Source organism: Gadus morhua, chromosome 9 (assembly GCF_902167405.1).
Source record: "Gadus morhua chromosome 9, gadMor3.0, whole genome shotgun sequence".
Taxonomy (NCBI): domain Eukaryota; kingdom Metazoa; phylum Chordata; class Actinopteri; order Gadiformes; family Gadidae; genus Gadus; species Gadus morhua.
This window is the reverse complement of record NC_044056.1, coordinates 4,652,479-4,679,146: the sequence shown is the minus strand read 5'-3', so window position 1 is coordinate 4,679,146 and position 26,668 is coordinate 4,652,479. Positions and strand designations below refer to the sequence as shown.

The following is a 26,668-nucleotide window of genomic DNA, read 5'->3' as shown; positions in this document are numbered from 1 at the left end:
GATAGAAAAACTTTATTCCATTTTTTTAACACATTTTTCACAAAAATAAAATTGTCTTAAAGATTGACATTCTCCTGGGACACCATCTTTGACCGCTACTGTAAAACGTACAAAGCACCAAGAGAAGATCAGAGACCCGTTGGTCCAGCTGCAGAGGCCCAGCCTCGGAGTACCTTGTCAGGCAGCCTCCAGAGCAGCCTCATCACCCTGGCACCCCCAGGACACCATAGAGGAACACACCCTGACCTAGAGAAGATCCCACGAGGTACGGCCAGATAAGGCCCCCGAGAGCATCACACTAAAAGGTAAAGGCTGTGTTATCTTTGTTTGATTGAGTTTTAAGATGAACAAAATACAATTTAAATACATATAACGGTAGAATGTATAGCTTGTAAATATTGGGCATAATTACACATAATTATTAAAAATAATAATGTAAAGTTTCAATGATGAAAAATTACAATAATTCCTTCGCAAACTGGCAATGTTTAAATGTATTTTTTACATCTATTCTAATTGTGTATATATTTGATGCTTATTTTTTGGTTGTTTTATTCTTGTTTTAAATGTTTATTCGATTATACTGTTATGCTGTGACACATGGCGTGTGTCCTATTTTCTGAATGGGAAACCAATGAACACTTCAACTATTACGCTGGGATATTTTCGCCTCTCTGTTATTCGTCTTCCCCTTGAAGCTTTCAACAGTGGTTACAAGACGTAATGCAACGTCTTTGGTTAACCTTCACTCCTGGTCAGACGAGGACAACAAAGTGAGAGGCCGACGGGGTCTGGATAAGTGCCTGTATCTACCGTTATAACAAACACAATTACTTTCCTCAATTACGGCTCTACTTTTGGGTCTGCTCTGCCTAAAGCACATTTTCCATTTCTATGATTAACAACGATCATTGTGGTAGAAAATGTCAACGCTGCACTTCGGTTATGAAGGAGCTCGACAAAGTAGAAACAGTATTTTATTTGGCATGTACTTCTCCACATCAAACACACAACCCACTGCACACAAACACACAATGCCACACAAGACACAGTGCCACACACACAAAACATACCACACATATCAAACACAACACTATGCACACTAAAAACACAATACCACAATGCCACACACAAACCAAAACAGCCTCACAATACCACAAACCCTGAACACACAATGCTACACACAAACACTGCTACAAACACACAATCTTTAATGACTATTTGTTTTGTGTTTGTTTTTTCCGACTTTAATTGAAGGTCTTAAATGGGAAAGAGATTAATACGGTATTTTAGTTATTCAATTTAATTGGTTTTATTTTGACTCTCAGAGGGATAGATGAGGGAGGTCAATTTTAAAATAAAATGCATGAAGCTTCGGCAAAACCCGGCCATATCGAATTGATATAGCATCAGATAGAACGCATAAGCTATGCCTCCACCCGCCTCTTCATCTAACAGGGGGCAGCAATGCAGCACCCAGTTGGTTGTAGCCATACTAAACCAACGAAGAGGGGCCGAAGAAGAAATAGCGGAAGTGCTCATTTGTTGTCATCATGGCGCCTCCTGTGTAATTCTTGGTGTAAACTATCTGCTGAATTTAACTATACCGTTTAAACGATTTTTTACAAAGGTATGTAAGAATGTATTGTATACAGTTTACATGCAAAAACGTGTTTTATAGACTTTAACCTACATTTTGGCCTAGGAAGTGGTAAGATACTACCAGGTCAATACGAGGACCACCTTATGGTTGGACTGATAATGTGAATTATTTGTAACAGATATCCAATGTAAATTGTCAAAACTACAACCGATCATATATATTAGAGCTCTCTAGTTCTGTGTTCAGCTTTGAGCATTTTCACAACAACGCACTAAATGCTGGCTGCTGGCAGCTGACTTCGATCTGGCAGAAAACAACCAGTCATTCAAACCTGTTTGAATGGAACAGTGAATGCTGTCATGACTGAGTCGTTATTTACTCCGCTGAATCATGAAATATTTCTTCGTGCATTAATAGTACAGAAAGAGAACGTGTGATTACGCCTTGTGCAGCATAACAGCTAACGATTGTTTCTGGTCTTCTGTAGGTTGAATTCACTGATTCTGCGACTCCCAGAGAACACAATGAGCACCCAGGTAAGCATGAGGTTGTTGTGTCTGTTTCAAGTTAGGCTAGTACTCCATCATCAAGACGTTGTAAATAACAACCACTCTTTCATTACAGTACAGCATCCTGTTCAAGCAAGAACATGGTAAGTAGCCACCAGCACCTGCTAATTCCCACTCAAAGCTCAATTAGTAAGCATCTACACATGCAGCAATTCATTTCAGTATAACTTTTCAATTAATTACTTATTGAGATGTGGTTCCTGCTTATATAAAGCTCTGAATAGCCTTTGGGCTTGAGGGTTGCTATATAAATATCTCCCCTTGCCTTTGGTGGTTAACCTTATGAGCTGTGTCAGTTTGGCCTCATCGTGTGTGTTTGTGTCTCCAGCGCATGACGATGCAATCTGGACGGCGGCATGGGGCCGTAGCGAGGCGGACAGCACAGATACCATCGTCACCGGCTCTCTGGACGACATGGTGAAGGTGTGGAAGTGGTAAGCTCCTCCCCTCTCTGAGCCCCAGGGCTGCTGCTGCTGCTGCTGTGCCAACATGCGCACCGGCAGCACGGTGCACTTGAATTCAACTCGTTGCAAGTGAAAGCATGTGACATCTTTAAGTTCATTCTCACAGGTCAGTGTGTGTGAAGTTTTGTGTTCATGCTGTGCATTGGGAGGTTTCAAAAGTACTGGCTACTTTTAAATTTAGTAAGCTTCCAATCTCCCGGAACTGTTAAAAAAATAATAACATAATGATAATAATATTACTGCTACTACTACTACTCCTACTGTTACTACTACGACTACGGCGACGACTACTACTACTACTACTAATAATCATAATACTAATACAATAGTAATGATATGAATAACAACGTAAACTAAATTGTAATTGGTTTTATTACATTCCTTCAAACCAAACCTTGACGGCTTTCCTGGCTGGTTCTTCCCCTAACATTCCCCCTGTGACCGGCCCCTCTGCCTTCCACCAGGTCGGACGAGAAGCTGGAGCTCCAGTGGAACCTGGAGGGCCACCAGCTGGGCGTGGTCTCGGTGGACATCAGCCACGACGGGGCCATCGCCGCCTCCAGCTCCCTCGACGCCCACATCCGCCTCTGGGATCTGGACTCTGGCAAGCAGATCAAGTCCATGGACGCAGGCCCCGGTAAGACTCTGAGAAGGGCCCCGGGATTCTGGGAAGGCTACTCATGGTTTTGATTGTTTGTTTGTTTTGTTTTGTCTTGTTTTTGTTTTATTTATTTTTATTTATTTTTTTCCCCAATGTCTTGTTTTTTAAAAAATGTATGATGACTATATGCTCTGTAAGGTGACCTTGGGTGTCTTGATAAGCGCCTCTAAATTAAATGTATTATTATTATATTATTATGGACGGTGTGTCCTTTGTCGTGTCTGGCTATCAGTCCTTGAAGTTTGTGTATCCCTCATCTGCACCACGACATTGATTTAATTAATTACATTTCTGGATCCACTACTCGGGTTAAAATGGATCTGTGTCCACCACCTGTTGACTCACACCTATTGGTCCATTGTTTTAATTAGAGACCAATTGGTCTCTAATGGCCCATTAGAGACCATTAGAGACCAATATTTATATCTAGACTAGGCACCAGATATAAATCTATAATTTTATGATATAATATACATTTTCTAGTTTACCGTATTTTATGTTTTTAGCGTAATCCCAGGCCTTATGATTTATGTGTAGACCATTTCCCATCCCATATCTCCCTAGTCGACGCGTGGTCTGTGGCCTTCTCCCCGGACTCGAAACACATTGCCACGGGCAGCCACCATGGCAAGGTTAACATCTTCGGAGTGGAGAGCGGCAAAAAAGAGTACTCGCTGGACACCAGGGGAAAGTTTATCCTCAGCATCGCTTACGTAAGGACAAACCTCCTCACCTATTATCATTTATTTATTTTTGAAAAATATGTATTATTCAAATTGTTAAATTTTTTTGGACCTTTGGACTTAATAAATTGTAGGGCAAATATCCAACTTTCAACTATTACTATTTAGAATGAAAATTCTCAAAATCAAGTCGGAAATATATGAATCAGAAAAACGTTTATGTTTTTTTGCACCTTTGGAAAGAAGCTTAATAAATTGTAGTGCAAATATCCAACGTTCAACAATTACAATTTAGAATGCAAATTCATAAAAAACAAATCAAAGATATTAGTCTGCAAGGGGGTACATCGCCCCGAGGACCCCAGCTGGAAAGGGAGGCGGTGGTTAGCGTGGAGAACATCCTCTGCTTGTTTAGCCCGGTGAACCTGGCTGTAGGGGGGTGGACTCTGGCCGCACTCCAAACAGCATATTAAGTGGTTTGCGAGGTTGAGAGGACCGTGAACAACCGAAGGTAATGGGCTTCAAGAGGGCACTTTCCCTCGCAGAAAGGGGTCTTCAGCCCTGAGGCAAAACAGTGCGGGGGGGCTCTGGCTCTGTGCCATGAGCGGTGGATGCACTGCCAAGGTCTACTGCGTGGTGGGAAAACGTTGGTGCTACTTAAAAAGACTAATCGTACAAAGAAATGAGGTTACGCTGATCTGGATTTTGTAGTACTGCCGCTGCTTTTCAATTATGCTTTTTGTGCATCTTGTAATTATGTAGATACAAAATAAATAATTTTTTTAAAGCCAGTAGTCTTGGGATTTTAGTGAAATGATTGAGACATATTTTGGTACAAATGATAGTTATTATTATTTTACTTTTTATAGTAAAATAATGATATATATATTTTGATTGTGCATTCTCCTGAGATTCCTTTGAAGGAGTAGGTAAACTTCATCAAAACTTTGGTTAATATTCTATTATTATTAGCCATTGTCCTGTTTGCCATCCATGCTGCAGTAGTCTACAGTGAATCAATGCTTCTCTGTGTTTGTTTTTGCTCTACAGAGCCCAGATGGAAAATACCTGGCCAGTGGAGCCATAGATGGAATCATCAACATCTTCGACATCGCTACTGGCAAACTACTCCATACGCTGGAAGGTATACATCCATTTACTATTCATTCTTTTTATTCACTAGATATTTATGAACTACGCTACCTTCACAATAAAACAAATGCACATTCTCTTCACACACGACAATGGTCATCAAGATCTCTACAGCCCGCAGTGACGGTGGCTCCTAGTTCATGGATGACGCGTCTCTCTCTCTCTCTCCTCAGGTCATGCCATGCCCATCAGATCTCTCACCTTCTCCCCGGACTCCCAGCTGCTCGTCACCGCCTCCGATGACGGATACATAAAGATCTATGACGTGTGAGTGTCCCTGACCCACAATGTATAGCGTTGAGGGCTGCCTCGCAACGCTATGTACTTTTAAATCTGTAAGCCGCAGCTTTTTATTAAAAATTGATCTGTGCACTGGGATATCGGTTATTATTTTGCTTTGAGAAATATTCAAAATTTCTCTTTTATATGATTGTCTTTCAATGAGTTATCTTTTAAGATGTCTTTGAAATGGGATTCCTGCCAAGAAAAGCACTTTGAACGGTGTGTTTTAAAGGGGGCTCTATCAATACTTAGTTTCGGATCCATTGAGTTTGAAGGACTTGTTTTCTGGCTCCGCTCCAATAGTAGATAAGATTGTGGTTTGTTTTTTTTATCCGTGTTTTGCAGACAACACGCCAACCTGGCAGGCACTCTCAGTGGCCACGCCTCCTGGGTCCTCAGCGTGGCCTTCTCCCCCGACCACGCCCACTTTGTCTCCAGGTGAGACTACACTCTTTCACGGAGACCAGCTTCCTGTTTGTGAGTTTATATGTATGTAAAATAAATATTTATATGCCGTTGATCCATGTTGTGAAATCTGTTCCTGATTCGTGTTCAGCTCGTCGGATAAGAGTGTGAAGGTTTGGGACACAAACTCCAGAGTGTGTGTCAACACTTTCTTCGACCATCAAGACCAGGTGAGAAAGTCTCCACCTGGGCATACGAAACGTTTAACTGGGAATTAAATAATATATACATCTATCATATACTTATCCTTAACTACATTCATATCCATGACGTTTAAAGTTGCCTTGTCAGGGGCACTTAAAGGGGAAACATCAAACTGCTATTTATTTATATAAGGGTACTGTTTTATACGCGCTTTGGGAAGAAGTTGCGGTCTGCATTCTGCAACAGCAGCTGTTTCCGTGACGATAGCAATTGGAAGGTTCTCCTTGAATGGATATCGGAAAAAATATTTCAACGATGTTCCATAAATGTTTTTAGGTAATTATTTAAATGGAAACACCTGTGTTCCCAGGTTTGGAGCGTCAAGTACAACAACACAGGCTCTAAGATCATCTCTGCAGGAGACGACCGCGCCATCCACATCTACGACTGCCCCATGTGAACGGAGGGGGACCCATAGAAAAGCAAAACGCATGGCTTATTTGGTAAATCGAAACAAACTGAATTATGGGGGGGGGGTTGATGGTTGTTAAGGAAGGTTGTAAAGCTATTTTTCACTGGCCTGCTTTGGTCAAATAAAACTTTTTTTTTCTATTTTTGCTTGTTGGGCAGTTATTTAGTTTGTAAGCGATGATAGCCATCTAGTGGCCGAGATGAGAAGTTGTTTCCCATGTATTTTTGGTAGTCTAACACATTTGTTTTCTATTTCATGTCTACATCTTTATCTTCATAATATTTCATTGACATCAGATCTTTCTCCTGAAAATGCTTGATTTCAGAATTAATCAAGAAATACACGTTATATTTTCATGATCCATTCTGAATTCTTTGAGATGCCATAATAACCACACTACCAGTTGCCATTAGGTGTATTCTATTTAAACGATCATTCTATCCCTGAAGTGGCGTACATTCCTCTTCAGTAAAGGTCGAGTCACCACACCTTTGACAGTTTGGCCAGCCGTCCTTTATTGAGTCCTCATGTACAACATGGCTGATACCAAATACAACACAAACAATAAGCTTGGTTTTTCTGCATGTCTCGATAATCATCTGAGGTTTACATATAGCGACACTCATTTTCATTTTCTTCTATAACGTATATCCGTCTTGACAGGTCAAACTTTCAAAATTACTTACATTATACTTATGTTAAAAACTTATTTCCAGTGACAAAATGGCTTAGGCTAAAATCATAAAACCTCAAATACCTGGTGGAAAATTGCAGTGTTGCATTGACCATATCCAAATAGCTTCCTTGTAGTTTTGGATGGAAAGTAAGAGATAAAAGTCTTGAGTTAAGAGTGCTCTGGCACACATTACATAAAGCGTGCCTGTGAACATCACATAATCACCTCTACAGTTCGGTAAGGAGGTGTTCATTTTCAAATTCAAAGGTAAATCAAGATGATAGAAAAATAAGGCAGTGAGACCAATTTACAACTCTTTGAAAGGCTCTTGTAAATGGCATACAAAGCACATTGAACGTGGTATTGTGCTTTTGGGTCGAAACCAACTCCACACAAATTTTGCATTAACAAGGAAAATAAGTGAACTATTGAACAATATACATTGGTATCAGTTGTGAACAATCAGTCGCTCATATTGGAATTTTGTATATATGCTATTTCCAAGGCATAGGAGCAACTTGCAGATTGGATGTGCCAGAATAACTAACATATTATTCTCTTCACATCTAAACCAACCACCTCTGCGCATATAAGATTCTAAAGTCCACTGGAATGCACCATACAGAAATATATGCATGATAAAGATTTACCTTGAGAAAGGATATGTTTCTGCTTTACCAATGTCATATACTAGCTTGACAATACATGTGGTTTTCTGATAGAAAAGACTTGTGGTACCTACCATCAACCTTTTTTGAACAAACACCCTAGGTTCTTTCAACACATCAAATGTGACAAGAAATGTGAAAACAACACACAACTACTGGATTTTAAGCTTCTCTTTTTTCCCCAAGGGTGCTTTGAGGCCAGAGGTACTTTGGAGTCGTTAAAAGGATATTTTAAAAAATAGTTGACACTATGAAAGCTTTCTTTTCTCCCAACAAATCCTAAACGTATTAGTCACCCAAAATTGCTATACATACGTTTTGATATTTTTTTTTAAAGAGAAATAAAATGGCTTTTTCCACAATGGCAGTTTGAGCCTAGCCCATAACTTTATAACTATAATAAAGCAGCTGTGAAACACGCAGAACCAATAAACAGATTTAGCAGAAACTGTTAAATCTAATTTACCCTACATAGTCATTTAACTCTGATTCTAGAATGCTTTGAAAAGTTAACACCAAGATACCTCTACCGGTAAAAGTGGTGGGCAGAGGAGATTAAGGTGTTTTTGTTTCAGTCTGGAGCGCTTTGTATAGTTTATTTCTCCCCTTTCATTTGGATGTACCCTGGGCCCTGGAGAAGTGTTCTGGCTAGAAATCAAACCATTTTGGTTCTGTTCACCACCTGGGTGAACCAAGTGACCCTGTCCGGTACTAAAATCTGGTTCGGCCTCGTTCACCAATTTCTGCTGTCTCTGCCAGGGTCCAGTATACAGTAAGCGGTCTGGTGTGTGACACTGAAACCGGTTCTGTTCATTCCACCAGTGTCTGCTCATTCCACCAGGGCTCCGTATACAGTACGTTCTTCTGGTGTGACACTGGACCGGTGCTGATCCGTTCACCAGTGCCGGCTCTCCACCAGGTCGGCCCTCAGGCTGAGTCTCTTCAGGGACTCGTAGCCCACCACGATGAGCACCGAGGTGGGCATGGCGGCGATGATGCGGGCCGACAGCCCCTTGGTCATCCCCCGAGCCCCCTCCTCCGCCAGTAGCTGCTTGAAGGTGTCAATGACGGAGGAGCGTCCCTCCACCTGGCAGACAGACACACGGACGAGTAGGTCACGTGCTATGTTCTAGCACTGTGAGCGACGGTGGATCAACCAATGTGCTTGGCAAGCTCGTACAAGAAGCTCCACATGGTCGACACAACAACGCACCATTCGTCTTCTCAGGTCAGATTATACACTGTGACCATGTGGGAATACTTGGTCATAGTAATTTACAATCGTCATAAAACAAAAACAAAGTGTAGAGAAGGGTGATTTCCGTGAGGAATTTGCACCGGTATCTGTGAAAGTTGATAAAGGATACGTAGCCGGATACAAACAGAACAGTGTCGTTCGGGACACTTAAATTCAGATTCAAATGGGGAGATGAACGGGTGTATAGTCATGGTGGTTCATTGTGCAACTGTGACCCACCTGCACTCTGGCCCGAACCACGTCCATCGGGTTGGTGATGGTGGAGGCGGTGGCGGCCGCCATTGGTCCCGCTACGGCCAGCACCATCAGCTGAGGACAGTTGCTGGGCGCCAGGTTCGACAGGCGCTCTGGAGACGCGGGCGAGGGAAGAACGTGAGAGCATGAGGATTCTGTGAAGAACATTCTGTGGGGGTTTACATTTAATGCGCTGCAGAACGCCGGTTTCTGAGGCTAATTTACATCGGTTTATGGTTCATGAGAGATTAGATTACCACGGGCTAGAATAAACAATAAAGGATTGTGACCTTTGCCCCATTCTGTTGACCAGAAGACCCGTCGTAAATACAACTCCCAACTCAACCCCCACCTTTCAGCTTATCTTAACCTCATGCTTTATTTGTAATGTAAATATCGCTTTCGGTACGTTGAACGAAAGCATAACATTTGTGACCATCGAAAAGCATGAAGATGACACAATGAAGACACTTGTTTTCCTAGGATGTTCAAAATGAGAGAAACCCAGAGAAGGCGCCTACCGCTGTAGAAGTGATAGAAGGGCCACCAGAGAGCACTGTTGGGGATGTAGGTGAGCAGCGACGCCACGTAGCCCCGGTAGAACCCGCGGAACCCGTCGGCGGCGCATATCTGCACCACGATGTCCCGGGTCTGCCCGAAGGAGAAGCGCCCCCGCTTGGACGAGGACGAGGCGGCGGCCGGCGCCTTGACCTTGAAGCGGGTCAGGTGCTCGCCCTGGCCCTGCATCATCAGCTGCTGGGACACCACGTCGATGGGCACCGTGATGGTCTGAGCCACCAGCGAGGCAGCGCCCCCGGCCACCAGGGACTTGACCGTGTTGCTGGGGGAGTAACGCGACGCGTACTTGCGCACCAGCTCGTAGGTGGTGATGTAGGCCTGCCCCGACACCAGCGTGAAGGTACTGACCATGAAGCCGCGGTACAGGCCGCGCAGGCCCTCGGCGCGCAGGATCTTACAGAAGGCGTCCAGCGTGCCCGTGTACAGCGCCTTGCCCCTCTGCACCTGCAGAAGGGTGCGGATGAGGCTGGCGGGGTACACCGTGAGCCGGGTGGTCATGGTCATGAACACCCCCAGGGAGTAGAACTTCCTCTTGTCCAGGTCCTCCCATTCGATGATCTGGATGGTACCTTTCTGCTGCATGCCGACGGCCCACGCAGAGCTCTGCCCCGCCTCGAGCTACTGTACTGGAGAGGACAACCTTCCCACCGCCGTGCACTGTGATGGGCGACAAGACCACACTCAATCATCAAGAAACTATCACACTCGTCGTCAAGCTCTACATAAAGGATATGGATACCATCAGACAGTAACGTTACACAATATAAAATGGGAATACTGTCAGTTCCATATAGACCTACGGTAGCTAAGGAGGCAGAGCACGTTGTCTCGTCATTATAGCCTATTTGTAGCTGATACATAATGGTAATTTGGTATAAAGTACCTTGTAAAGGCAAATTCCTGTGATCATGTGTCAACATCACAAAGGCTTCGGATGACTAAACAATACGGGACAATAATAGTTTCCTAGCTTGGTTATATAGGATAGACTGCTTCCGAAATATACTGATCTTTCCATTTTTTCACCAACATTGAAGATACATTCACTACAAATGTGTGTGTGTTTACTAGCTGCTTACTGATGTGCGGTATCGATTCCACGAAAACAACACTAACGTTAACAGTAGTAAGTCCTCCACATGGTCAACGTCGCACTTTCTGCTGCGTCTTGCTAAAAAACAATCGTTCACACACAGCGATTTATGTCGAGCACATGCACTTACTTATTCAGAGGCCATTCGCAGACTTTAACGTCGTCTTCAGACAGTGTCCAACGTAGTGTGGAGGTTTGCATTAAACGTGCAGGGCTTGAGTAAAGCCACGGCCTAGTCCGCAAGGTGGTTTACGTCCAGAAAGTCACGCCTGCGCTTGTTTGTGCTGAGAAAAGACACAGACAATGTCAAAGGTGAAAGGTCGCGAGGATTGACTTAATTGTCCAGCCGAAATATTACTTCAAATTACACACTAAAATGTGTTAATTGTTGGTTGTTTTTTTTAAATGTGTTCGTATAATGTAACGTTAGATAACTGTCTAAATAGTAAAGAGGAAATGGAACATATAGCCTCCGTAGTCACGTGACGTCCTCTGGCATGATTTAAAGCCACAGACACGGTTATTTCTCAGGTCAGAATAAGAAAAAACTATGTAAACAACCAAGTACACCAAACTCTGGTAATATAGTCCGGGATGGGCCCTTGACCCTCCGATCAGAACATTCCTTTTATAAATAAGAAGTACTTAAAAATAGTTTAAAATGAAACAGTAGAAATACATATATATATATATATATATATATATATATATATATATATATATATATATATATATATATATATATATATATATATATATATATATATATATATATATATATAAATAAAATAATAATGCTACATTTAATTTCGAGGCTGTAACTGCTACTACTACTACCACTACTAATATAACTACTACTGGATCAACAATAATATGAATAATCATAAATAATATCCATAGTTAATAATACGATAATAAAAAGTATTATAATAATTTCATTCAGTGTAATATATTTGATCCATTGGTCCTTTTCGTATCCATTACAACCATATCGACGTACAGCACAAACTGGCCTCATCTGTTGGTAAATAGTCCAGGGGGCGTGGCTCTAGAACAGAACACGTCAAACGACATCAAGCGACGTCACGAGGACGGCCGTGCTCATTTCAGCAGTCATCATGGCGTACGCTGCTCTTGTCAAAGGTAAAGAGAGATCGTCGGATGAACAAGTATTATTGTGCAAATGTATAATCCAGTGGTGGGAATTTGTTGGCGACACCATTATACATGTATCATTGAAGGCCTGTGATGTGTTATAACAGTCAATTCAATACATTGACGTCAATAACATATAGCCTCTAACTGTTAGCTGGAGGTGGATGGCACCCGAAGACCGCCTCTTGAAGCCGAGTTGAACACTCGGCTACGCGTTGTGTTTGTACTTTTACGGCATAATATGCGAGAAGAACATTGTTAAATGAAGCGTTTCTATTTTGTCAAGCAACCCCGTGAAGTGTCGAAGTGAAGCGGGACAATATGTGTCAGTATAGACCCGGTGTGAACCGAGCAAGTCTTATCTCTTCCAGAGCAGCAAAGCTAGCACCGCTGCTAGTGTTGTGGGTAGTGTTATGACGAGGAAGGACGTTTTATCTTTTCACACGCATTAATCTCACCCGTGAACGAATCTACCCCCACTCCTTTGCCTAGCATAGATGGTCGCATTGTTGTCATGAGTGAATCATGCCATTATTGCAATGGTTAGGCCTTGATTAACGGGACACTTGCATGTTATTATCTGTAGAACCGCCTGCGTTGCGTCATGTTATTTACGTGTTCATGTTGCACTTCATATTATGTTGAACCTTGGTAGACTACCCCACACTGGGGTAGTCTATTCATCGATTAAAGTGGTTTTGTGGCGTTTCCTTAGTCCCCACAACCATTTATGCTGCTGCTATACAGTCAGGATCACCAGAAATGTCTTGGTTTTGCCGGTGCCTGACCAGTCTCTAACAAACACGGGTGGTCGTTATTAGTCATTGGATTGACACACAAGGCCACTTTTATGAACACACAATATTTGTATCCGTTAGCGTTGTGTTTTACTGGACTTCAGTATATGTTTGAGGCATCAACGTGCGGAACAATGATTATTCATAAAGAAATTAGACCTGACCAGTTCAATCCTTTCAATCTCAAGCCTGTCTTTCAATATCAGCACTGAGCTCGCTATTATTTTCAACAACTGACACGTTGGGAAGCTAATGTACCCACCATTCAAATTTATATTTTTTTAGATGGTGGTTTATAAGATAATAAGAATATTCCTGTAGTGGTTCCTAGCATTTTTTTTTGCAATGCAATGCTTTGCTCAAGCATTGTTGTTATTTTAATAAACGTTGTTGGATATCTGCATGTTAAGTTACTATATTGGTCTACAGTGGGATACCAAAAAAGTATTATGTCTAGGTCATCAACTTATCAGTATTATCTTTCTCTTACAGAGCATCCGTACAGCCATTTGATTGACACACTGAATGATGGTGTTAAATTTTTCAATCCACAAAAGTTAAACGACCCAAGATATGGTAAGTCTAGACCAGCCAACTCTGTAGCCTCTGCTTTTGTCACCTTCTGTTTTAGTTTGTTTTAAACATTTTTTTCATTCTGGATGGTGGCTGAGATGTTCGAGCCATCAAAGCATTGTTGATACAATCTTAGTTTTAAAATAACATAAACAATGTGCAAAAAATGGAAACACTGAGCTTTAACATTTTGTATTTTACTTCAGGAAAACTGCCTCTATCCATCCGTGTCTTATTGGAGGCGGCCATTCGTAAATGTGACGGCTTTTACGTGAAAGAGGAGGACGTCCAGAACTATCTGGACTGGCAGGAGCAGCAGAATGTTGCTGAGGTGCCGTTCCCTCCCTCCCGGGTCCTTCTCCAGGACTTCACGTGAGTCTGCTGGGCCTGATGCTCCGCACAGACGGCACACACAACACTGCTGCACTCTTGACCCGTTGCCATCTGAACCCGTGCTTATTTTTTTCTGTTTTAACGCCCATAGGGGTATTCCCGCCATGGTGGATTTGGCGGCAATGCGAGATGCGCTGGTCAAACACGGTGTGGACCCCTACCGTGTCAACCCAGTCTGTCCCACCGACCTCATAGTGGACCACTCGCTACAGATCGACTTCAGCAAATGGTAAGGTCACCGATACAACCCTTAAGCTCTTTAATTTTTAGCCTTCTAGTTGAATTAAGTGGGTGGCCCCTTAAAGTTGCAAAACGTACGTTGCAACTAGCTCGTAGTTTAACATTTCCTGGATATGTCTGTAGTCAATGCTGATTGATAGTGATTTCAATAATGTTAGTCCTCTCACCTTCTAACTGGGTGGGTCTCAGTCTTAAACATATATTGTGTGTGTGCATGTGTGCGTGTTGCTGATTGTGTTCAAGCACCAAATGTCTACTTGCTACTTGGCCCTATGATGTCTGCATAAGCTGGTCTCTAAGGTCTATAAGCCCGTGCTTCTGTAGCTACAGTCCCAGAAGGACACCGCTATTTTTGGTACAGTGTATTTCCTATTTGTATTTTACAATTATCAAGTCTACAAAGTATAAACCCGATGAACCCTCCAGTGCCATCCAGAACACACCCAACCCCGGCGGAGGAGAGACCCAGAGCCAGGGCGCGCCTCGCTCCTCCTCCTCCTCCACCCCCGCCCCCGTCTCCTCCGCCCCTGGCAGCGGCCCCAGGCAGCCGCCTCGGGGTGGGGGCGCCCATTGTGGAGCTGCGAGGGGATCCTGTGGCAAGGGCAGCTGCAGCGACCCCCCGGCCTCCCCAGGCAAACACCCCCCGGCCGTCCAGCAGATAGAGAACTCGCCCCTGCTCTGCCCCTTCCACCTGCAGCCCGTCTCTGAGTAAGTCTTGAGGCGCTGGGTGATGATGGTGGAGAGGCAGCTCACACGCTGGTTCCCATTTGGGGGTTGCCCGGAAAAGTTTGTGGGGGTCACGACCGAGAGCTTGCTGCTGTATAAGCTGTAGATGTTTGTTGGTATGTTTGATTAAAGAAGGCAAAGTCTAGAGCTCTCTTCTGTACCCACGGACTGCCTATTGATTCATAGCCACATGCAAATGAGTACAAACTACTTAACTGGAGAATAGATGTTACAGCACATGTGGCAAACATATTTCTGAAAATAGATAAGGCTCTATTAAAATAGAGCCTTTGTTATTCCCTAACTATTACAAAGGCTGTAATAGTTAGGGAAAACCTAAGCTAAACTTTCTTTTGTTTCTGTGTTTAACGTGCAGACCAGAAACTGCACTGAAGAGCCAAGAGATGGAGCTGATCCGCAACAAAGAGAGGCTGCAGTTTTTCAAGGTAGTGCGCTACTTCATATGTTTTAAGGCACATCAAAAGTTAATTTTGACATTTGATTTTTTTATTACAGTAAAATGTGTAAAAGTGTGTAAGCCGCGGTGTCTCCTTGGTCCTGGCAGTGGTGCTCCAAAGCGTTCCAGAACGTGAACGTGGTCCCGCCGGACGTGGGCGCGGTTCACCAGGTGAACCTGGAGCACCTGTGTCGCGTGGTCCACGTCAGCGACGGGCTGGTGTACCCCGACAGCGTTGTGGGCACCGACTCTCACACCACCATGATCAACGGACTGGGAGTACTGGGATGGGGTAAGAAATGCCGGCACACCGCGAGCCCCCCTAAACCAAAAATACCAACACAGTTCTGGATTGACTTTATTATGGATTTCAAATCGCCTCCCCCGTTATACAATGATGTCCAACTCACCGTAGCGGGAACTTTGTTAAACAGATATCAGTGTGAAGGAGAGATATTAAACATTTATTTTATAAAATAAATTTGCTTCCAAAGTGATTCTATGCAATGGATGTGCTCATCCAAACCTGGGGGAAATTACAACTGCTTTGTTGTTTTGTTTCTGGAAGTAAAAAACCGAGGTACAGCAAAACGGTCTAGTGTGGTTAGGGGGTTCATGTTCAATCCCCAATGTCTGCACCACATTCAGCATGCATGGGCCTTCCCATAACCATAACCTCAGAGTGTCTTAAGGAGCTGTGGATACATAATTGAAGGTATGAACATGTTACTAGGAGAGATATTAAACCATTTTTTTATTTAAGGTCAAACTTTCTTCCAAAGTGTATTCTATGCAATGGATGTGCTCATCCAAACCTGGGGAAATTGCAACTGCTTTTGTGTTGCAATTTGCTTTTCTGTACATTTACGGCAGAGCCATAAATGTATGCTGAATGTCTAATGTCTCACTGTTGCCCCACCCAGCAGCTTGCCCCTCCCCATGAGCTCTCTAGTGTATAACCCGGTCAGCCTCGTGACGCTGAGTTCACCTGTGCAGGTGTGGGGGGGATCGAGGCCGAGGCGGTGATGCTGGGCCAGCCGGTGGCCCTGACTCTGCCCCAGGTGGTGGGCTGTAAGCTGGAGGGCTCCATCAACCCTCTGACCACCTCCATCGACGTGGTCCTTGGCATCACCAAGGTAACCGCTAGCCATAATGTTCCCTTCTGAAGGCTGCCTGTTGACAATGGAGACGACACTGAAAGAAAAGTAAATGAACAATTCAAATGCATCTGAATCAGAGAGATTCAGATGATATATCAACAATGAATGTATTACACATAGGGCTGCTCGATTATGGGAAACATCATAATCACGATTGTTTTGGTCAATATTGAGATCCCGATTATTCAAACGCTTATTTTTGAGTTTGAAAACATGTTGCACTTATTCAGCATGTCTCTCCCCAAAAAAATGTGTAATTGAGAACTTTTAAATTCCGCCAATTTTTTTTTTTCCAATCTAAAATGTTATACAGATGGATATGCATCCAGCTGTTCTGCCCTTTCTATAAAATATTGTAACTTTTTTTTTTTCGATTATGTTAATTTTGTGAGCGTTAAAATTCAAAATTCGATTAATCGCCCAGCCCTACTTGCACACAACATATTTGGAAGAACGCTGAGCTAAAAGTAAATATGTTTTGAAGGTTTTGGTGGGATATGTTTGTTTGCCGTCACCCCATACTCATACAGTCCACACTAGGGGTAAACAGCTGTTTCCCCCTGGTATGACCGGTCTGTTTATGACTGAAGCTTGGGCTCTGAGCATAATGAGCAGACCATCTCTCCTGGCTTTGCTCTGTCTTGACAGCAACAGAGCAACATGTTCAGTCATGTACCCCGAGCTTCAGCGACCGAGCTCGTGTGTTTGTCTTTCTGTGGCACTGTCATCATGTTGTTTTTGCATAGTCAAGGAAACAAGTGTGTTGTTAATATTCGATTTGTCGCACATTGAATTTGGAGTGTTAAAACTTGCTCCCTTGGAAGGTGATTGTCCAATCAGGATTAAGTGTTCAACACTGCTGTGGTACGATGTATTCTGACTGTTCTTTCCCGTGTGTCCTTCCTTCCGCTCAGCACCTGCGGCAGGCGAACATCGCCGGGAGGTTTGTGGAGTTCTTTGGCCCAGGGGTGTCGCAGCTCTCGGTCCCCGACCGGACCACCATCGCAAACATGTGCCCTGAATACAACGCCACCGTCAGCTTCTTCCCCATCGACCAAGTCACACTCAAGCACTTTAACAAGACCAGTGAGTCCCAGAGAGACTTTCAACGTTATCGGTGAAACATTGGTGTGGGATTTCAGTATGTGGGTCACAAAATGACCCACATATACATAATGTTTCACCCAAAAGCCACACAATGGACATAAGCCCTTGGGCTTTATTTGTGTTTGATCCCTTTGTCAATAAAGAATTTCAACCATTCACACACAAACATACACACACAAACCAATTTCAGTAGTCTGGACATGCATGTTTACCATTTATTCAGTAGGACTGCAGATCAAGCCTGTGTAACCGATAGAGATCTGCAGTACCTGTCGAGCAAGAGCCTGCATTGGCAGCCAATGTTCTGTTGTGATCTGTTGTGTCTTAATATTAGTGAACACTTTCTGCAAGCCTTTCCTGTAATCCTTCTGTTTCCCCTCCAGACTTCAGCCAGGAGAAACTTGAACTACTGGAGTCATACATGAAGGCTGTGAACCTTTTCAGAACCTACGAGGACTCTGAAGAGGACCCTGTCTATTCAGAGGTAGGTGGACTCTGTGTCTGTGTCTGGTGGTGGGGGTGGGGGAGGAGATGTGGGACTCGATGGTCTGGTGGTAAGGGGGTTCGTGTTCAATCCCCAATGTCTGCGCCGCAGTCAGCATGCAGGAGCCACATGCATGTGCCTTATCATAACCATAACCATAACCTCAGAGAGTGGTTTTGCACGTTTTACAAGACTCGGTGCCTCAGAGGACAATTGTTTCACCAAGTACAAAATGCACACTCAGAACGGCAGTCTTCGATGTATGAAGTTTACGGTTTCTTTAAGGTTTAGGGGTTCCGGGCTAGAGTGGCCTAGCAGGAAAACGGCTGCCTTGGTGATTCTCTGTGAACAATAGATGCAACTAAACAATGGAAACGGCTTCACAGCAGGTAGCAGTAGGAGGGAGTTTGAATGTGCAAGATGTCTATTCTTAGGAGGAGGAACATTCTCTGGCTCGGTCAACCGCTCTGGCCTTCCTTGTAGAAAGGGGTCCTTGAGCAAGACGACCAGCCTCTTCAGCAACCGGCCTGGTTGGGGCCTTGCACGGTTGACATTGCATTGTGTGTGTGTCTGTGTGTGTTCCCTTAGTTGTACAGGCTGAGCCTTGGAGCCAAAGGCTAAGTACTTAAACCTTGGAGCTACTATGAGACCCTTAGCATGCACTTATATCCTAAGCGGCCTGCAGTGAATATTAGGTGGGTGTCATAAAGGCGCATGCAAGGGTTGGAAATGTTGCTCATGCAAGCCTACAGGTAGCCTGTGGACAATCGGGTTCAGACCCCGCAGACCGCCGTTCTGCGGGGTGTCGATTTAGGGGCGACCGGTTATGGCGACTTTAGAGCTGTGCAGTTTCACTCTACAGACAACACACCCTTTAGCCTGGAACTGTGCTCTTCCTACAGGTGATAGAGATCCAACTGAGCTCCTTTATCCCCTACGTGAGCGGCCCCAAGAGGCCCCAGGACAGGGTGGCAGTCAGCGACATGAAGGTGGACTTCCACAGCTGTCTGAAGGAGAAGGTAAGGGTCCAGCCTTCCCTGTGCATCGCCACACGTATGTTCGATGTCAGGTCCCCTGATGCAGTTGTTCACTTTGTCATACATGCTGTATATCAAAATCTGGAAATCTCGATCTTAACTTAAGTAAATAAATATTCCCGACATTTATTTAGGGATTAGGGTGTTCTTGGTTCAAATCCCCAGGTACCCCCGTTTACCCGTAGGAATCCCTGAGCAAGAGGCCTTAAGGCTTCGTTACGGTTCCACGTTGACGCAGCGCAATGACCACGCAGTCGTGAACCTGTTTTGGTTCTGCGTCAGGTTTACGTCTGGTTAATGTCAGCGGACCAATCACAGCCCTTGCTGCTGCGTCGCCCCGACGCAAGGTTACTTTTTTGGAGGCGCACGTCCGGCCCTCGCGGTGGACGCAAGGAGGGATCCGCAAGGAAGTAAGGCAGGGCTATTCAACCTCCTTAACAAGTGGGCGGAATAGGAAAACCACTGGGGGCTCATGGGCCAAACAGAGTAAAACTATTTGAATGAATCGCTACAAATAAATCGTACTTAAAGTAGTGTTAACTTAATATATATAGTACTACTACATGGAATAAACTTGGCAGACGCATTCCTTCCTTCTTCACTTTTAATCGTATCATTATAAAAGATTTGTTCTCACATATTTTGGACACGTATTTATAATTAAACAATGTTGTTTGAATCATCACAAAACAGAACTACTGTACATATGAGACATTTTGAGTCAGTGAGAAAGATTGCACTGCCTCGTTTGCCTAGTTTGGCTCATCCTGAGACACTCATGCAGCTTCTCATAGGTCATAGAGCAACGTGCCCTTGTTCTGATGGCATTCATATGAGAAAAGCTAGACTCGCACGTATCGGTTGAGCCAAACATTGTCAGAATAAGTGATGCCAGTTCCTGATTGTGGGGTACTGATACTGGCTAGTATCACCGGCTACACACAGAAACCTGATTTGATTTGCATTTTATTTATTTTTTGCATGCAACCTATTGCGGGCCAGAAAAAAATTATGAGGGTCCGCATTTGGCCCACGGGCCGCTAGTTGAATAGGCCTGACGTAAGGGGTCCGTAAACCCCCTCGCGTTGCGTCAACGTGGAACCATACCTTAGCCCTCACCCCTAGCCCCTAGTCTACTCAGGAATGACATCTGAGAAGAAACCCACTGAGAGTGGCTCTAGATCAACGTGTGTGTCCTCAACCCGTCCCCCTCCCGGTGCCAGGTGGGCTTCAAAGGCTTCCACGTGGCCCCCGACCGGCTGCAGACCCAGGTCCCCTTCCAGCACGCGGGCCAGGAGTACCAGCTGGCCCACGGCTCCCTGGTCATCGCCGCCGTCATCAGCTGCACCAACAACTGCAACCCGTCCGTGATGCTGGCTGCAGGTGGGTCTCCGTGACGACCGGCACGAGTACGGGCACGTCTGGCTCGACGGCCGTGAGGTCATGGTGTTAATGATGAGAGGGCTTTGTGTACCACGAGGGCCATCATCAAAGTGTTCACCAAATATATATATTTAAAGTATATATAGTCCAAGAAAAATTGCCCTCTGGGACAAGCATATATATGTGTGTATATATATATATATATATATATATATATATATATATATATATATATATATATATATATATTAGACATTTATGTCCAGAGCAAGTTCAACACAGCACAATCATTTAGATTCTTTGTCCTTGGTTTCTAGTCCTCACCTTTATTCTAAGTTAGCTGAATGATTTAAAACATTCAGAATATCCTCGAGCTCCCTACAGTTTAGCATTTCATCTTGTTATGACAGGATTCATCCGTATAGATGCAAATACATAATCAATCCAGTATTGAGTATCATTACATTACTTTATTTCCCCATTTATTTTAATATATATATTTTTTAAATAATCGATTTGAAAGACATGCTTTTTTTTTCATTTTTATGAAGTAATTTATTCCGACATTATTCTATTCTAATTGCGCTCGTTGTTTGACTGACAGGTCTGCTGGCGAAGAAGGCGGTGGAGGCGGGGCTTGGCGTCAAGCCTTACATCAGGACCAGCCTGGCCCCCGGCACCGGAATGGTGACCCAGTACCTCAACACCAGTGGGGTCCTGCCCTTCCTCAGCCAGCTGGGGTGGGCACACACACACACACGCACACGCACACACACACACACACACACGCACACGCACACGCACAAGCACATCACATTGTGCATGTCCGTCGACGGATGGAGGGGATGAAGGGCGTGTCTGACGTTTGGGTAACGCAATCTGATTGGCCGAAGGATCCGTCGCTGCCTGAAATACTTAACATTCCTCAACTTCGCCGCCGACAGAATGGATTGACCCACAATGCATTTCGAGAGCGGCCCATGCAAAGTCAATGAGACACGCACAACCTCCTCCTCACAAAGCGCCATTGTGTGACTTGTTATCCTTGTTATTGTTTCTCTGCAGCTTTGAGGTGATAGGTTACGGCTGTGCCACCTGTGTGGGCAACACGGCCCCTCTGCCCGAAGGCGTGGCCGATGCCATCAAACAGGTACATTGTGCCCTGGATCCATCCTCCAGATGCTCCCAACTTGTGTGGGTCTTTTGCGACCCCCACATTTCTAAAGTATTTGCTCATCCGGTTCCACACGCATTGTTGTTAACCCAATCGTCATCTGCCCCAAAAAACACCCTGGTCGTTTTCTCATGATACTAATCAGAAATCATCTTCTCGTGTATCAAGGGCCTCTCATGAGACGGTGTGAAACCTCCTCAATTATTTATTATCAGGTAAAAATTAGCTTATAACTCATTCACCCACGCCCACTATTATAGAGCTTATAAGGTTTCTAGAGTCTAGAGCCCTACTTGGGGTTGGCACAAGGGATCCAGAGCCCTACTTGGGGTTGGCACAAAGGATCCAGAGCCCTACTTGGGGTTGGCACAAGGGATCCAGAGCCCTACTTGGGGTTGGCACAAAGGATCCAGAGCCCTACTTGGGGTTGGCACAAGGGATCCAGAGCCCTACTTGGGGTTGGCACAAAGGATCCAGAGCCCTACTTTGGGTTGGCACAAGGGATCCAGAGCTCTACTTTGATTGGCCTGGCACTAGCCTCTCCCCAACTCTGGAGGGATGGACGAACACCTCGGAACGGTTCCAACCTCTCCCCCTTGTGTTGTAGGGGAACCTGGTGGCGTGCGGCGTGCTGTCGGGCAACAGGCACTTTGAAGGGCGCCTGTTTAACTGCGTGAGCGCCAACTACCTGGCCTCGCCCCCCCTAGTGGTGGCATACGCCATCGCAGGGACGGTGGACATCGACTTTGAGAAGGAACCCCTGGGTAAGTGTGCGTGTGTGCAGCGCATGGTAAACACTGTAGGCTTAGCGCTAGGCTGTAGCTGAGGAGGATGGAGTGGGTACCGATAGGGCCGGCCGGTTTGGCCTAAAAATAAAATCGTATTTTATTTTCTTATTTTTATTATTTCAAACCAAACCCGATTATTGATTTTAATCGATAATTTTTTCTATGAATGACATATATATGGATTTTTTAAGTTTGGATTTTATTTTGAAGATAACCAATGATTTAACTAAAGCAAAATTTGTTTGCCACAGACTTTAGGCAAACTCTAAACACTGTGTTGACATTTTACTCTTTAAAAAGAAAAAAAGGTATTTTTGTTCTTCAATAATTGATTTTCTTTTTAAAAAAAAATCGATTATTGACCATAAATTAGAATTACGATTAAACAACGATTAATCGCCCAGCTCCAGGTACCGGCTAAATCGTACAGCCAGGTTAGACTGGGGGCTGCAGTTATCCTGGGAGATGGAGGTCCCTCTCACTCTCTCTCTCCCTCTCTCACTCTCTCTCTGCCTCTCTCACTCTCCCTCTCTCTCCCTCTCTCAGGGGTGACCCCCGAGGGGAAGGAGGTGTTCCTTCGTGACGTGTGGCCGTCCAGAGAGGAGGTGCAGCAGATGGAGGAGGACACGGTGGTCTCCTCCATCTTCCAGGAGCTCAACAGCAGGATGGAGGTGAGGTCTTAACCCCCCCCCCTGACTCACAGCACCAGCGGCTGCTAGCTGGAACGGGGGGCAGTAAAGGCTGGATTATGGTCCCACGTTCACGCAACGCAAGGGGGTTTACGGACCCCTTACGTCCTTGCGGACCCTCCTTGCGTCCAGGACGTGCACCTCACAAAAAATGTTACCCTTCCGTCGAAGCGACGCAGCAGCGAGGGCTGTGATTGGTCCGCTCGACGGACCAATCACCCGACGTGGAACCATAACGGTTCAGGAGCGCGTCGAAGCGTCTGCGTGGTCCTTGCGTTGCGGGGACGTGGAACCGTAGTCAGCCCTTTAGTCAGTTCCCCCGTTGGTACTGATTGGTGCTGTGCTCTCCTGCAGAAGGGGAACGCGCTGTGGAGCAACCTGGAGTGCCCGGAGACTGCGGTGTTCCCCTGGGACCAGAAGTCCACCTACATCCGCCAGCCCGCCTTCTTCCACAAGCTGGTCAGTGGTTATGTAACAACTATTCGCCGAAGGCAGAGTGAGTAGTGGGGAATAGCCCCCCCCCCCCGAGACCGAAGGTCTATTCACGGAGCCTGAGGTGAATAATTGTTTTAGTATATGCTGCACGTGACCACTCCAAAAATAAACAAGATAACACTTTTTGCCGGGATTTTTTTTGTTTTTATTAGCGGTTTATTGTTTTTTATTAGCGTTGCAAAGCGGGACATTTTACGATGAAAACAATATCCCGAGTTTGAGATCTCAATCATGGGATATTGCCCAATTTCCCGAGATAGCGAACCAATCAATTTGCGCCATCTTAGGAGGTTCACGTGTAGCATATACTAACATCGAATAGACAGAGTGGTGCTTTACTCATCCCAGACAGGAAACAAGGACTGTTTCCTGTCTGGAAACAGTCCTTGCATGTGGGATAATCGAATTATCCCACATGCAAAGCACAAAAAATAATTAAAAATAGAAAATATGTCAGTAGTAAGTAGCAATGTTGATGTAAATGGTTTCACGGATGGGTTTGACATTAATATGGTCTGCAATTAGAGAGATCCATTATCAACATTGAAAATAAAGTAAAACAAGCAACATCAGCCTGACCCCCACTCAGGAACTCCTGCCCATATATGGGCAAACAGTTAGTTCATAGTTCATAACTCCTACAGTGAGATGGCGGTAGCTTCCACCATAAGCCCCCCTCACCCTGCTCTCTGCCGCCCCCTGTGTTCCAGAGTAAAGAGGTGCAGCCGCCCCGCTCCATAGAGCACGCCCACGCCCTGCTGTTCCTAGGCAACAAGGTGACCACCGACCACATCTCCCCGGCCGGCAGCATCTCCCGGGTCAGCGCCGCGGCCAAGTACCTGTTGAGCAAACGGTGAGGGGAACGCACCCACGCACACGCCTACATGAGTACACGCACACGCACGCACGCTCGCTCACAAGCACACATACAGGTCATACTCAGAAAATTTGAATATCGTGCAAAAGTTCATTTATTTCAGTAATTCAACTTAAAAGGTGATACTAATGCATAATATAGACTCATTACATGCAGTGTGATATTCCAAGCCTTTATTTGTTACACAATTTGTACCACAATTTATGAAAACCCCAAATTCAAAATCTCATAAAATTAGAATATTATGAAAAGGTTCCACAATGTAGGCTCAAAGTGTCACATTCTAATCAGCTAATTAATCCAAAACATCTGAAAAGAGTTCCTGAGCATTATTGTAAGCAATAATCTTCAAAATTATAACCAATAAAGGCTTGGAATATCTCACTTTGCATGTAATGAGTCCACATAATGTATTAGTTACTGAAATAAATGAACTTTTGCACGATATTCTAATTTTCTGAGTATGACCTGTACATAGTCATTCATTCTTAAACACTCACTCACACATATACACATACTCTTTTACAGTCTCACACACACACTCGTTCACACTCTCTCACACACACACACGCACTCTTTCACACACTCTCACAAACACACTCTCACAAACACACACTCACTAACTCTCCCCCCCCCACCCCAGGCTGACGCCCCGGGAGTTCAACTCGTATGGCGCCCGGCGGGGGAACGACGCGGTGATGACCAGGGGGACGTTCGCCAGCATCAAGCTGATGAACCGCTTCATCGGGAAGTCGGGCCCCAAGACGCTGCACATCCCATCGGGCCAGACGGTGAGGGGGCATCTGCCTTGATGCGGGCCGTGTGTTGTGGGGTGTGTGTGTGTGTGTTGGTTGCAGGGTGTGTATGTGTATTGAAGCGGGACCTGTGTGTGTGTGTGTGTCTGTTGAAGCGGGGTGTGTCTGTCTGTCTTGATGCGGGGGGGGGTGGGGGTGGGGGTGTGTGTGTGTGTGTGTGTGTGTGTGTGTGTGTGTGTGTGTGTGTGTGTGTGTGTGTGTGTGTGTGTGTGTGTGTGTGTGTGTGTGTGTGTGTGTGTGTGTGTGTGTGTGTGTGTGTGTGTGACGCGAGGCCTCTGTCCTGACCCAGTGTGCCCTCTCTCTGTGTAGCTGGATGTGTTCGAGGCAGCAGAGCGCTACCAGAGAGAGGGCATCCCCCTCATCATCCTGGCAGGGAAGGACTACGGCTCGGGGAGCTCCAGGGACTGGGTGGCCAAAGGACCCTGCCTGCTGGTAATGTTTCATTTATACTAAGCTAGGGCTGGGCGATTAATCACATTTTTCTTCTTCTTTTTTTCTATTTTTATTAAGATTTTCCAAGTCGATACATTTTATCGTGATTTTGATTTTAGCATCAAACGATCAGAAAACTAGTTTTCATTAAATGTTTGATAGAAAGTGCAGAACAGCTGGATACATATCTGTACAACATTTTAGATTCAAGCATTTTCTTTTTGACCATTTTGTGGCAAAGTTACAAAGAGATTTTTGGGAGAGTCATGCTCATGTTTTCAAACTCAAAAACAATTGTTTGAATCATCGTGATTTCATTATTGACCAAAATAATCATAATAGCTATGGCTGCTGTACATTTATTCTAACTATATTAGAAGGACAGCAGGGGGGAGAAAGAGAGAGGGAAAGAGACACAGGTTCACCACAGCCTGGGTTGCGTGCTGCTGTCGATGCGTTTAGCACACTAATGGCGCGTTTCCACTGCAGGGTGCGGAACGGATCAGATCGCAAAGGTGCGGATCGGGTCGCGTTCCCACCGCCAAAAGTGGGCGTGACCCGGATTTTGCCGTACCCGTTTTGGCCTCGTTTTCAGGACTCCTCCGTTGGGGTACTGAAAACGAGACGAGACGCCTGAAAAGGTCCCGGGAAATTCTAGCTACACTACCCCTCCGTTGATTGGTCGACAGAATCATCACTTCCGGGTGACGCGGGGATAAAAACAAACAAACAGTAGCCTCGAGGTATTATCCTTTACAATTAACATGTCGCGTAAAACACTTGCTTGGGCGAACAAGGAGGTGGAGACGTTCGTCTGCATTCTTGGGGAGGAAGACGTTGTTTACGTAGCTGCCGCGGCGATCGACATCCGGCCTACCACCAA

At 44.9% G+C, this 26,668-nt stretch overlaps 4 protein-coding genes across 5 annotated transcripts in view; 2 read left to right on the top strand and 2 right to left on the bottom strand.

The window, feature by feature from the left end:
- Window positions 1-1,491: 1,491 nt before the first annotated feature.
- skic8 (SKI8 subunit of superkiller complex) lies at window positions 1,492-6,637 on the top strand. Its single transcript, XM_030366093.1, has 11 exons — window positions 1,492-1,630; window positions 2,091-2,139; window positions 2,228-2,255; window positions 2,501-2,606; window positions 3,101-3,273; window positions 3,862-4,010; window positions 5,031-5,124; window positions 5,306-5,399; window positions 5,760-5,852; window positions 5,971-6,049; window positions 6,394-6,637. The coding sequence occupies exons 2-11, from the start codon at window positions 2,128-2,130 to the stop codon at window positions 6,481-6,483; spliced, it is 918 nt and encodes a 305-aa protein (XP_030221953.1). The 5' UTR covers window positions 1,492-1,630; window positions 2,091-2,127; the 3' UTR covers window positions 6,484-6,637.
- Window positions 6,638-6,985: 348 nt separating this feature from the next.
- Window positions 6,986-11,502, bottom strand: slc25a44a (solute carrier family 25 member 44a). Its single transcript, XM_030366092.1, has 4 exons — window positions 11,134-11,502; window positions 9,853-10,567; window positions 9,317-9,444; window positions 6,986-8,926 (listed from the first exon to the last, which is right to left on the bottom strand). Exons 2-4 carry the CDS (start codon window positions 10,490-10,492, stop codon window positions 8,735-8,737), a joined length of 960 nt encoding a protein of 319 aa, XP_030221952.1. The 5' UTR covers window positions 10,493-10,567; window positions 11,134-11,502; the 3' UTR covers window positions 6,986-8,734.
- Window positions 11,503-12,039: 537 nt separating this feature from the next.
- The window catches only part of ireb2 (iron-responsive element binding protein 2), a 17,650-nt gene continuing 3,021 nt past the window's right edge, over window positions 12,040-26,668 (top strand). For both annotated transcript variants that reach the window (XM_030366337.1, XM_030366336.1), the window contains exons 1-20: window positions 12,040-12,146; window positions 13,448-13,531; window positions 13,735-13,900; window positions 14,013-14,150; window positions 14,588-14,869; window positions 15,264-15,333; window positions 15,453-15,636; window positions 16,341-16,480; window positions 17,419-17,590; window positions 17,995-18,095; window positions 18,998-19,114; window positions 20,356-20,515; window positions 21,120-21,255; window positions 21,581-21,665; window positions 22,297-22,453; window positions 23,024-23,148; window positions 23,521-23,625; window positions 24,372-24,514; window positions 25,182-25,329; window positions 25,663-25,785. In XM_030366337.1, the coding sequence (XP_030222197.1) occupies window positions 12,122-12,146; window positions 13,448-13,531; window positions 13,735-13,900; window positions 14,013-14,150; window positions 14,588-14,869; window positions 15,264-15,333; window positions 15,453-15,636; window positions 16,341-16,480; window positions 17,419-17,590; window positions 17,995-18,095; window positions 18,998-19,114; window positions 20,356-20,515; window positions 21,120-21,255; window positions 21,581-21,665; window positions 22,297-22,453; window positions 23,024-23,148; window positions 23,521-23,625; window positions 24,372-24,514; window positions 25,182-25,329; window positions 25,663-25,785 (2,661 nt within the window). In that variant the 5' untranslated portion in view covers window positions 12,040-12,121. The remainder of the gene's footprint in view (window positions 12,147-13,447; window positions 13,532-13,734; window positions 13,901-14,012; window positions 14,151-14,587; window positions 14,870-15,263; window positions 15,334-15,452; window positions 15,637-16,340; window positions 16,481-17,418; window positions 17,591-17,994; window positions 18,096-18,997; window positions 19,115-20,355; window positions 20,516-21,119; window positions 21,256-21,580; window positions 21,666-22,296; window positions 22,454-23,023; window positions 23,149-23,520; window positions 23,626-24,371; window positions 24,515-25,181; window positions 25,330-25,662; window positions 25,786-26,668) is intronic.
- snx1a (sorting nexin 1a) overlaps window positions 25,427-26,668 on the bottom strand; it is a 17,148-nt gene continuing 15,906 nt past the window's right edge. The window contains exon 16 of the transcript XR_003977962.1: window positions 25,427-25,439. The gene's annotated coding sequence lies outside the window, so the exon portion shown is untranslated. The remainder of the gene's footprint in view (window positions 25,440-26,668) is intronic.

Bases quoted from the DNA above. Each gene is read 5' to 3' on its own strand.
- skic8 (XM_030366093.1), top strand. The intron at 3,274-3,861 runs GTAAGACTCTGA...ATATCTCCCTAG, and splicing joins GTCCATGGACGCAGGCCCCG to TCGACGCGTGGTCTGTGGCC. The intron at 5,853-5,970 runs GTGAGACTACAC...ATTCGTGTTCAG, and splicing joins CACGCCCACTTTGTCTCCAG to CTCGTCGGATAAGAGTGTGA.
- slc25a44a (XM_030366092.1), bottom strand. From the start codon at position 10,492: ATGCAGCAGAAAGGTACCATCCAGATCATCGAATGGGAGGACCTGGAC. The intron at 9,445-9,852 runs GTAGGCGCCTTC...CCGCGTCTCCAG, and splicing joins CTTCTATCACTTCTACAGCG to AGCGCCTGTCGAACCTGGCG. The intron at 8,927-9,316 runs GTGGGTCACAGT...TCTGTCTGCCAG, and splicing joins TGGTTCGGGCCAGAGTGCAG to GTGGAGGGACGCTCCTCCGT.